Genomic DNA, 12,090 nt, shown 5'->3' with positions numbered 1-12,090 from the left:
GGAAGTTTTGCGAACCCTCGAGTTTCCTGCAGAGTCGTTGAGGGTGTATTATAATAACGCTATGCTTGTGCGCGCGGGTCGGTGGTTGAGCGCAAGTGTCACGAACAGAGGTTGTAGAGCACGAAAAGCAGGTGACTAACCCCACGGCTGCAGGTTACCGACGAGGAGGACGAGGAGGACGAGAGCCGGAGGCACCAAACGGCACTCCCGACGCCTCTGATACGTTTTTGCGCAAAAGCGATTCGGGGGTGGCTTTATTGCGCCTGGGAATCCGGGCTTTGTTTCCGACTACCTACGAAAGACCCACGGGACGTTGGGGAAGGGCACGCGAAACGAGTCTAAAACGCCGGGCTAACGGGGAGGAAGCGAGGAAAGAGAAAAGGAGAGAGAGAGAGAGAGAGAGAGAGAGGTTAAAAAACGAAAACACAGGTATCGAAAATTACCGAGAAAAAGACGAGAATTTTCTCTAACCTTCGAGGCTGCGTTGCAGGCTTGTACCCAACCGGAGTAACGATCAAAAACTTATGGGGCATTCCGCGTCAATTCGGTAAAAGTTTCACCGTGACCTTTATTTTTTTTATTTTTTTGTTTTTTTTCATCCACCAAGGATTTTTCCTACCTTATTAAGAAACGCGAAAATTTTCAAACTTTCGTTTCAATCGCTCGTCTGTGCTCCGTGATTTTTTAAACCCCCTTTGGAAAAACACCCCAAATTGATTTTTGTGAGACAAGAAACGAGGGAAAAAAAAAAACATTTAATTTTATGAAATGAAATATTTTCACCCAAGATTCGGAATGGGGTCTGTTTTTTTTTTTTTTTTCGTTTTCATTCCATTTTCAAGACTGTTTCTCCAATTCTCAAACACACTCGCGATTTGTTTCAAAATTTTATAGCAGAAAACACGAGTGAAAACAGAAACAATGATTTGATAAAATAACGAAAATAAAAATAAATAAAGAAATAAATAGAATAAAACCAAGTTCCACTCGGTTCACAAAATTCACAATTTGCACCATTAAAATTTTTACAATTCTGAAATCCAGAATTACAGTTACATATATATATATATATATGTATATATATGCATTTAGACATCTGTGCAAACGTATTATTATCGTTCCTATACATGTATACATATAAATTATTTGCTTACGCGTGTGGATTGAATCCTGGAGAAAATCGCGTATTATTTAATTCACAACCCAACCGCCTGTAAACGCAGAATGCATTTTGAGCCGGTTTACAGCAAGCATATAGAAAATCGGAAATAAATCATAAAGCGGGATGTCGATGCCGCAGGTCGGTCTCGATTTTTCGGTTATCGCTTTGCATAAATTAATTAATCCGGCTAATCCCAGATCTCGCATTTTCACGAAGCTCTCGTTCCCCGATTTTTACCTTAAATTACGTTTCCTCTTTTCGCCGTTCTTAGTCCCGTTTAGCCGTTTTTTTTTTTTTTTTTTGTTTTATTGATCAGTCCTAAAAAACAGGAAATCGGGATGCAGTCCAAGGTTCAAATTTCAAATTTCAATCGCGTTTCTCTCTCTCTCTCTCTCTCTCTCTCTCTCTCTCTCTCTCTCTCTTTTTCCACTGTTCATGCAATCATTACACGTGTGATTGTGTATCGGAAATATTTGAAAGCTCTAATACAGAACATGTTTTCATCGAAATTTGAGCTTTCAGACTAATTGACCCTGCTTTTGACCTCTTTTCGCCCCTCTCTCTCTCTCTCTCTCTCTCTCTCTCTCTCTATCTTTATACATACACGTATGTATATACATATGGAGAATAGGTATCGTAATTCGTGGGTGAGAGTTTCTCCGCAGTGGCACCGCGGGTTTATAATTAGACACGGTCGCGTGTATACACGAAACGTGTAACTGTATATTGTATACACATACCCAGGGACGAACCGAGAGACAACAAGAATCTCTCTATAGAGGAAACTACAACTAGGCGTTAGTTCGCTGGCTCCTCCGTAGCTTGGGAAACTCGGATGTTTGTATACTTTAAAGTAAAACCGTTGCGGGCCAGAGTTCAATCCCGGAGAAGGGAAACGAGTTGCCCCAATTCTAATCGCTCAAACGGCGAAGCTTGCGATTAGCTACTCAAATTACGAGATCCGCCGACACGCTTTTCTTTATTCCTCATTTACGCCTGGTCGAATATTTACTTTTACAACGTACCTAATCGCTGCTATGTATTTTCATTACCAATTAACTGTGCTGGAAAATAAAATTTAAAAAAAAAAAAAAAAAAAACAATAAAAAACCAACTAATCACGGTATTTACTTTGTTGAATGTATATATACATATATATATATATATATGTAAGTTGGTGTTCTGAATAAAATTGTAAGCTTGTAAATTCGTGTGTCAGAATTGAATCGAACGAATCTGATGAATTTTTATACGATTTAAAACTATGCATCGATTCGTCCAAGCTTTTCTTCGTAATTTCATTACATATATATAATATGTGTATACATATACTTCTATTTTTAGTAAATATTATAGACTCAGCGCCGAACCTCGTCAAAGTTTTTTTTCCAACGCTTTCCGCATCGCTCGGAAATCTGTCGCGAAAAAAAAGCTCCGTCTGTTTTTTATTTTTTTTTTTTTTTCTTCACATCCGGGTTTTGGTTGTAGCTAACCTTCGATTACGGATCGGTTTCGTTTTCCTTTTTATCAACGCTGCAACAGCCCCTTGAGGCGAGGAGTTACCGATCGCTCGCAAGACTTATTCTAAACGCGAAAGGTTTCAACGGGAGATCCTTTGAACTTTTGAGGAACGTCAAAGGATACGTGGAGCAGAGACGGGAGTCGTCCTCCTCCTCGTCCTTCTCGTTTCCCGTTTAAGGATCCGCTCGATCGGATCTCGATCTAGATGTCTAACCCGGCGTCAAATTTTCCGTAGGCTTGTACAGAGAAGACTTTGAACGAGATCCTGGCATCCCTCCTCCTCCTCCTCCTCCTCCTCGGTAAAGGACCCTGAATTATGTAACCCTCCCGGCTCACTTCCTACCGGATATATCGGCCCGATTCTTTGACGTTTTCAACTCCCGTTGAATCTTTCCACCCCGGCTATATCTTCACCCGAATCACGCGCGTGTCCGAATTTCTCCCTCGTATTCTTTTTTGCACTCGGCAATTTATGCGCCCGATCAGTTCTTTCTTTCTTTCAATCAGGATTACACCCTTGTTTAATTATCATCGTTAATCCCAGTTATACGTGTCGACTACCAAATTTTTCTCAAATGCTTCTTGCGGTGAAAATGTTACGACACAAGTAGACTTTTTTTTTTTTACATCTCGCATCGAGACGTTGAAAATTCTTGAATACAACTTTCATCCGTATGTAAAAATTTAATTCAGCGTTTTCACAGGTGTCTTGTCCCATTTCGAATTGTCTCAAAAATATCGTTACGTCTCCAAAAATATTGATCCTATCGATAGATACTTGTTGTGTTCTCCGTGGGTCGATTCGTTCGTTTATTTTTCAGAAAAGCTGAATCAGTGATTCGCCGTTTTCGGTTTTTCAACCCGGTTTTTTTCGTTTCTCCGTTAAAAATAGTCTGTACTTCCTTTCCGTGAGACGTCGGTGTATGTTAATATTCCAACGAAGCGTTGGTACACGTTTCGCTTTAGTATTACATTACAACTACCGTACAAACTTATAACCGTATAATCCGAATGTTATACAAGGTACGAGATACACGGTGTAATATAACTTTGGAGCGTGATTCGTACAAGTTTTGAAAGTACGAGAGATGATTCGAAATTCAAAAATTCATGTAATCGTATTACAAAGTACGGAAACTACCCCGGAGGGAAAGGGTTACACGTCTCCTTATTTTTTTTTTTTTTCAAAATTTCCATTTCAACATATCGATCACCATGAAAACTCTGCAAGAAAGAACTTGACGTAAGAAAACGCGAATAATTTCTGGCAAAAAAATAAGCAAACGCAATTTTGTACTTCCATTTTAATTCCCGTTCCTTTGTTTTCTAAAACAAAAAAAAAAAACACCTCGGTACGGGCGCATATTTGTCGTACGTAATAAGTGAGACGAGGGGGGTGAAAGTGAAATTCCTCGTTCCTATCGGGGATTCCCGAAAATTGCCGGTAGCTAATTTGAGAAGGAAATGAGAGGCCTAACTCGTGAGGTAGCTTGCAAAGAAGGAAAAGCCCACGGCTCCTGGCTGCAAGGCTCGGGACAGATTCTGCGGTTTTACCTTAATCCCTCGTGAACAATATTCTCGGCTTCAGCGTTCGTTAGTAATTTCTCTCCTCCGGTAACTCGATGGGGGGACAAACATTCCCTGCTGCAAGTTCGGAGTAGGTGAGCGTAACCTCGTTGTTCCTCATTAGAACCCTACCCATCTCGATGTAATACCCACCTTGTGTGTAATGCGAAAAAGCAGCCTCGGATAGAAAAAGAAGAAAAGAAAAAAAAAACGGAAAAAAGAAAAAAAAATTTTTAATCGGTCATCGATAGATCTTTGTGATTAATGGATCGCACGAAAATACGTTTTTTTTTTTCCTTCTTCTCGAGTTTATTTTCTTAAATAAGTAAATCTTGTTCCTGTACACCGAATGATGACCAAAATTTTGATACGTTGCTCACAAAGTTTGCTTATCTTTCAACGCGGAAAAAAAAGAAAAAAGGAGCAATAAATGAAGGTTTCGGTTATTAGTCGATGTGTGGAATCAAAATTTATTTATTGAAATAGAAAGTCAAGAAAAAAATATATATATATATATATTTAGTTTGACCTGTGTAATTAATTGAGGAATAATAATTACTTATTAACGTTAAGTTTTATTAAATAGTAACTCAGTAATTACCTAATTAATTATTGCTCACAAGGTTTGCTTGTTCATGTGAACGTAAAAAAGGACAAGTACAAAAATTTACAAGCGGTAAATCAAGATTGTGATTATTATTCGATGCATAGAAACAAAATTTATTTATTCAAATACATAACCAGCAAGAAAAAAATAAATAAAATGTATCAAACGAATTTTTCTACGATTTATCGATCAATCGCACAATTCTAGACCTATACATACGTATACGTATAGTCTATTCGGAATGACGACGATGAAAATCTGCATGCGAGTATAAAACTCATCCCCCTTTTTTTCAACGAGAGAAGAAAAAAAAAAAAATAAATAAATAAATCAAAAAAAAAAAATAAAAAACAGAAACAAATCGCCGGCACAACGCGTGTCGCGTGCCTTGCCTCCTGATAACTATGAAACCCTTTTCGCGATTTCGCATGCCGTTCAGGGGCGTTCTAAAAGGGAGGGGTTTTTACGGGGCACGATTGGGAAAGGGCTGAGCAAGTTCCGCTCGGTGATCCTGTTTACAATGCGGAATCGAAACGTAGGCACGTGTAGCGCGGTAACCTATGCAAATTTTTGGACAATCGTGTAATTACGGAGTGCCGCGGCATTTCGAGAACATGCAAAATTCGTATAAACGGATATGCGTAGGTACACGCTTTACAAGTCACGTACGTAAATGTGCGTAAACTCGATGGCTAAATCGACGAGACAATTTTCAATTTCGTTCGTCGACATTGTTGCATCGAAATCCAGTTTATGCTGATAAAACTGCCGGACGAATTGCTAACGAAATTCTGCCCTGTTTATCGTTGAGAATGATTTTGAATTTTTTTACACATTTGCGGTAGGAAAAATAATCGACAATTTGCGAAATGAAGATTGAACATTTTTTTTTTCTTAAATTCGGTTCAACGACGTTGGTTGATGTGTAATTTTTTGATTGGATTTACATGGAAAATATTTGATTTTAGTAAAATTTATACGAAAAATACGGACAAAAAAATGAGTCATTTGAATTTTGATAAATTGTTGGGTAGTGAATTTATTGTTTTGTTTGTAAATTTTTAACAGTGTACATTTTACTAAAGTTATGATGCAAGTCTTACCCACCGAATGTTAATTACACAGCAACTGCGATTGAATTTTGTCTGATGAATATATATAATATTAAATTGTAAATAATTAAATAAATTGACAATTGCGATATGATCGTTTACTCGAAAAATAGTTTTATTTATTGCATGTATGTAAAGTTGAAAAGTAATGTTATTTTTTAATAATCAGTTATCAACAATTGCTGATATTATCTTTTAGAATTGTTTGATTCTGCGCCAAAACAAGTTGTAAATATTTTGTTTATTTTGCTGTGGTTGTTTTTTTTCTTTTTTTTTTCTTCTCTCTCTCTCACGTCTTTCCTTTCGGTAGTCGCGTTTTTCTCGCAAAATAATTCTCACTATTCGCGCATCCGAATGATCGATTTCCTAACCGAGGAGCTCGAAATACGCGGCATTGTAATTATCGAACATCGGAACATCCTCGAGTATAAATTCGTGATTTTCTTGGGCGAGCCGGCTCGGGTTAATTGGATCGTTTAATTGGCATCGGGTTATGTCTGAGAGGCCTGCAGGGTTACGCGGCATAAGGTATTGAATCTCTACGCTCCTTGTTATTTCGTTTAGCTGTATTAGCGATCGTTCGAAAACCGACCGACCCACCCACCGCTCTCTCATTCTTTCTCTCGTCCGCGCTTTCGAAAATAAGACGGAAGAGAAAATGCAGAGGATGAAATAAGACGAGGAGAGGCAACGAGGCCGATCAATACGACAACCCGCGGCCTTATGACACGAATCGAGGCGAAGACGAGAGTCTCTCTCTCTCTCTCTCTCTCTCTTTTTATTTCGTTCTTTCTTTCTTTCTTTCTTTCTTTCTTTCTTTCGTTCTCCCGGAGTTTGACGAGGTGAGTTGGAATATGAAAGGAGGGGGAGGGGAAGGAGGAAAGAAATGGAAAGAGAGACGAGAGTATAAAAGAAAGCTGAGAATAAAAGCTCGGTGATACGATTCGCCCGGTGGCTTTCCAATTTTTTGAAAGAAAAAGCGGGATGGACGATGAAGAGGAAGAGGAAGAGGAATAAGGAGAAAGGAAGATGGAGAGATAGAAAGAGGGAGAGTGGGATTCTCTTAGTTTGGCACGGGATGGGGTCTCCGCGCTGAATCCATTAGCGGACGCCATTAATATCTCCGTAATGATGAGTGATGAGCAACGCTGGCTCGCTAAGAAGGCGAAGGAGAAGGAGAAGAGATGAGAGAAAGGCAAGAGCGCACACACGCCTAGAGCTTGCGGGCACTTTCTCTCTCTCTCTCTCTCATTCTCTCTGACAAATGCTGCTTTTCTTGGCAAACTACCAAACAACAACCGATCCGCACCGTATACACGCCGAATCACGACCCCTCTACGGATCTCTTTGACGTGAGTGGTGGGGGATGGGGGGGGGTCAAAAGCCGGCACCCCAAAACTCGATCCCTCGTCATCCTCGTTTACCGTAGGATCGAAAGATTCGGTCGAGTCGAGAAAGTCGAAAAAAGTTACCGAGATTTTTCCAAACTGTTTAGAGTAATCTTTAGAGCCAGTGAAAATTTTGCAACGTCGCGAATATTGATGGTCGGGTTAAAAACTCGTCGAAATTACCAAAATACATGTAACGCGATCTATACAAAGATGTGTGACATTTTTTTCTATCCGATGTTTCAATTTTTTTTTTTTTTTTTGTAAACGGAAAAATATACGAAACGTGTCTGCTGCGCGACGACAAAACGGAACAGAACAAAACAAAAAAAAAGGACAATTTTGTATCTAAAAAATTTTTTTTTTACCATAGAAACTTGAAACACCGCGAGTAAAATATTTTCAGCAATCATTCGACGGGGGATTAATCGATGAAATCGAATCTCGTTGTGGAATTTTAAAGCCGTGCTTTTACGGGCGAAGGAGGGATCTTATTAATCGCATTATTAATTAAATATTACCGCCAAAGCAAATAAACAACCTTACCGATCGAGCCCTGCACTTGCCTATGTACGTGTATACGTATATATATGTATATGTATATGGATATATTTTCGTATAGATTCCTATGTATTATACTATACGTAGTGTAGTATATAAACCGGTGTCTGTATAATATAACTCCACGGCGTCGAAAGCGCGTGGTAAAGATTACCCCGCCACCATAGCACTCGGCTTACATAAATTTCCATATACTTTCGACGGAGTTTCCTCTCCGCGAAGAGCCTTGAACTAAAACTTGGCGCTTCAACCTCGCTGAAATTCCCCTACCTTTTTACCCCCTGCCCTTTATATCTCTCTTTCTCTTTCCCTTTCTCTCCCTTGTTCCGCTGTGAATTTCACTATTTTTTTTTTTTTTTTTTTCTTTTGTATTTTCGCTGGTTATACTTTTTCTTTGTTTTTTAAATTCGCAAGAATTTGACGGATAATCATGGGGAAATTTCGAATTTTCATTCGTCGCAAAATTTGAACGAATAGATTGTGGCGGACGATTTTTTTTTTAATCGAATAAACGAGAGATGTTATTCAATTGATATTGATTTCGAGTGATTTTTCCGGGATATTTACAGTACGTCAACTGATTATTATTTGTTTACAATCTTACTCCTGATTTACGATAAATTCTTAGCGTTCCAAGCGATTTTCATTAATTTTCAGATGAAATAGAATCACGGGAAATCGTAGAAAAATTACTAAAACTCTTCTAGATCGTTGGAAAATCATTGAAAATTAGCAAACTCTGTAAGATAAATATCGATAGAATATTGATGAATTGAAACCGTTTGGCGTTTGCGGTAAGACTTGTAACGATTTTCATTATTCGATTTTAGGTGACTTCCAATTACTGAATTAATTTTTATCGATTCCTCGTTTGTGTCTCGGTTGTACCAATTTTCATTGAAATCCATTCAACCGTTCTCAAGATATCACGATTTTTATTTGATTTTTTGGAACTTTGTTATTTAAATTATTGAAAAAATACCGAACCGATCGAATCCAAAATCAAATCAGTTCCAAGTTTGGAAAAGCCGCTTCGATTGAGACGAAGAAAAAAAAAAAATTGTATACCTAATAACAACCCGACTGTTCGTTCTCGGAATGATCACAACAACTTCCTATTTTCTCTGAAATCAGAGAAACGTGCGAAGTTAGAAAAGAAAGAAATCCATTTAAAAACAGGCAAGCCTTTTTCTCGCTCGTGATTCCCTCCGAACAACGAGTAAATAATTAATCGTCATGGTCATGATCGCACTCTAAGAGTATCGTTGTTCTGCTTACAGATGATAGATGCCTCCTACCACACAAATCCGTCGCTCCAAAGCACGGCGCTGATAATCACGAGCGCCGTCATCCTGCTGCTAATGGCCGCAATAATTTCCGTGGTATTTTGGAAGTGAGTAAATGAACAAATACGTTATACATTACGTGCACGCGCACTGCGATACATCATGCAGATCTATACACGATGTACCGGGAAACTTGAACTCTTGAAACTTTAAAACGAACCGCGCATGCGCGAGTTTTATCGGCCGTTCGCGAAACTATTTCTGCCGGCGATGCGGTTCGTACGAATTTTCGAGGTTAGAATCACAAACAATCGAGGCAGTGACTCGGAGAGGTTTGGGAAGCGTTCTCTTGTCGAGTCGGTAAGTTGATTCATCGAGGAACGGCCGGAGTCCAATGCTTTCGCTCTTTGAAGATTGAAAAGTACAGATTTTTCGCAGGTTGGCCCGCCTGCGCGGAAGATTTCGCCGACCAATGACATCGAACTATTCGGCGCATGCGCGGTTCGTTTTCAACTCTCAACAGATCGTCCCGGGGTACGTACGTGTAATCGATACGATACGGCGGCGATGATCGGGATAATCTCTTTATTCGCCGCCCCTGAACCCTGGAGACGTCGCGAGGCGAGGCGTCGTCCCGAGAAATGGGAAATCATTGGTATTCGAGTAGCTCTTAAATTAGCCAAAAATAGTCCGGCGGCATCGGGGGGTTGTTTTAGTGCCTCCGCGTGCCGCTGACAGTAATGTTTTTCCCTTTAGAAACAGCTCGACGAGGATTCTCAGACCCCTTAACTACCCGTAACTACCCGCCCATACGTGACTCTGCGGGAGCAGAAACGAACCCCGGTGTTCGGGATAGAATTTATCTACCAGCTATTAGATTTACGAAGAATTACCCACCGCGCTCTTGCAAGCTTCGATAATTTACCCGAAATCTCGTCCGTAAACTTTACGCCGTTAAATCCGGGTCGCCCTTTGTCACCCTATCGTTGTTTCTTATTTCTTTCATTTTTTTCATTTTTTATTTTATTTACGTCTATTTACAACTATACTCGCGCAGGTCAATTATCAGGACGATATACTCGAGTTTAAATTCCTCGTGTGCAGTCCCGGGATGAAAAAAGTGTGACTGACTGTGAGAGACAGAAACGTGCAGGGACTTGTGTCGTCCTCTCCCGTCACGATCCTGTCTCTATTTTTGACGTTTACATTCACGTTAACACGTCGTGTTTTCCATCCAACGCAGAAACGTGAACCCGTAGATATATGATATAACACAGACTCTCTAACCTCGGGGCAATTTAAAGGGGAAGAAACGACGAGCTGTGGAAATAAGTACAGTTTTATTTTAGCGATACTTTTTCGTCGCCGCGACGAGGGAGGAGAAAAATTTGAAACTGACGCGAATTGGCAGACAGATGAGAGAAAAGTTTTGAAGAAAAATCGGAGAAAAAAAAATTAAATTTTTGAATGACAATAAATTTATTTCCGGTAGAAACGGAAGTTGAAATTGAACGGGACGTTGAAATTTTTCGAGCACATCATCTCGTTGTAAAATCCCGTAAGTTTCAAATTCTTTTATCGAACCGTTTTCGAGATCGTCGCTAAAGTTTGTCGGGACATGCGAAATTTTCGAAGTCGTCGATTGTCAGTTTTTCACGAATATACACAAAATTTGTTCGACCGCGTTCGATATATTTTTTATTTTATTTTTTTCTTTCTTCCTTCCTTTTTCTATACTCGAATGTTCACGCTCCGGTAATCCTTTAATACCGTAATTCGATCCCCTCGACCCGTCCGGTTGTCCATGAGGATTGAAGAATTCTTGCGGTCGCATACACACCTAAGTTTAGTTCACCTTCGGACGACTGAACCAACAACCACCTTAGATTCGGGTGTATCGGTTGACCGATGCCGGGCAAAACTAAACCGAGGTTTGATCTTTCCTTGTGAATTCGGTACGCTAAATATCAAATAAGAAAATTGAAGGATTTTCACAAAAATATTCAGCCCCTTTAACTCCCTTCGTTTTTATTTTTTTCTCGAGAGATTATACAAATTATACAAACAAGACGGTCACCCTTATTTCTAACTTCGGACAATCACGCTCGATATTTTTGCCATAAATGTGAAAAAATCTGCTGTACGATATTATCCACGCGAAACCGAAGTAAGAAAATAAAAAGAAATAAAAATTTAAACAAGAATTATCTTGCAACAATTAATCCGGCAAATTTCTTTGAATCGTTTTTTTTTTTCATCTTTCGACAAATTTCTAAACCAAAAACTTGAGGCAATGTCGCATTTGCATACGTATACTTACGTATCTAAAAGACGAACCTGCGGACGGTTTTCTTGTTTCTTTCTACTTTCATTTCATTCCAAGCATCAGGAACGGACCAAATAACGTATCGCTGTAAAGTCGAGAGGCGTCTCCCTCGAATCCTAACATATTCGAAAAACGGTTAGAGGTTGAAGCGTATCGCATAATATTATTCTCATCCGTAGGGCCCGGCATTTTTACCGCCTCACACTTCAGACGATACTTTGGTGATCGAGGCGATCGCCATCTTCGTACACGTTATGCGATATAAATATTGCATCTCCGCTTCCCCTTCGGCCCGCCTGAAGAAGTTCGCTCGACGGTTTTTATTTCTTCGTTTTTTGTTATTTTTCTGCGAAAAGTAAATTTGCCACAAATAAGAACAAGTTTTTTTTTTTTTTTTTTTTTTTTCAGCCCTTCAGTCCGACTGTTTTAGATACTCGCGAATCTCAGACTTCTGTTAAGCCATTGCAATATTTAAAATAAATTTTACTACCCCGATTGATTTTATAACCATGATCGACGATTTTTTATACTTTCGTTATAACGATCGAACGTTGTCGCGTA

At 39.3% G+C, this 12,090-nt stretch overlaps 1 protein-coding gene across 5 annotated transcripts in view; it reads left to right on the top strand.

Moving 5' to 3' along the window:
• The window catches only part of LOC124302435 (uncharacterized), a 180,081-nt gene that overhangs the window by 146,677 nt on the left and 21,314 nt on the right, over positions 1-12,090 (top strand). For all 5 annotated transcript variants that reach the window (XM_046758627.1, XM_046758626.1, XM_046758625.1 and 2 more), the window contains one exon: positions 9,198-9,310. In XM_046758627.1, coding sequence (XP_046614583.1) covers positions 9,198-9,310 — 113 coding nt within the window. The remainder of the gene's footprint in view (positions 1-9,197; positions 9,311-12,090) is intronic.

Source organism: Neodiprion virginianus, chromosome 4 (assembly GCF_021901495.1).
Source record: "Neodiprion virginianus isolate iyNeoVirg1 chromosome 4, iyNeoVirg1.1, whole genome shotgun sequence".
Lineage (NCBI taxonomy): Eukaryota > Metazoa > Arthropoda > Insecta > Hymenoptera > Diprionidae > Neodiprion > Neodiprion virginianus.
This window is presented reverse-complemented; position numbering and strand designations above follow the sequence as displayed.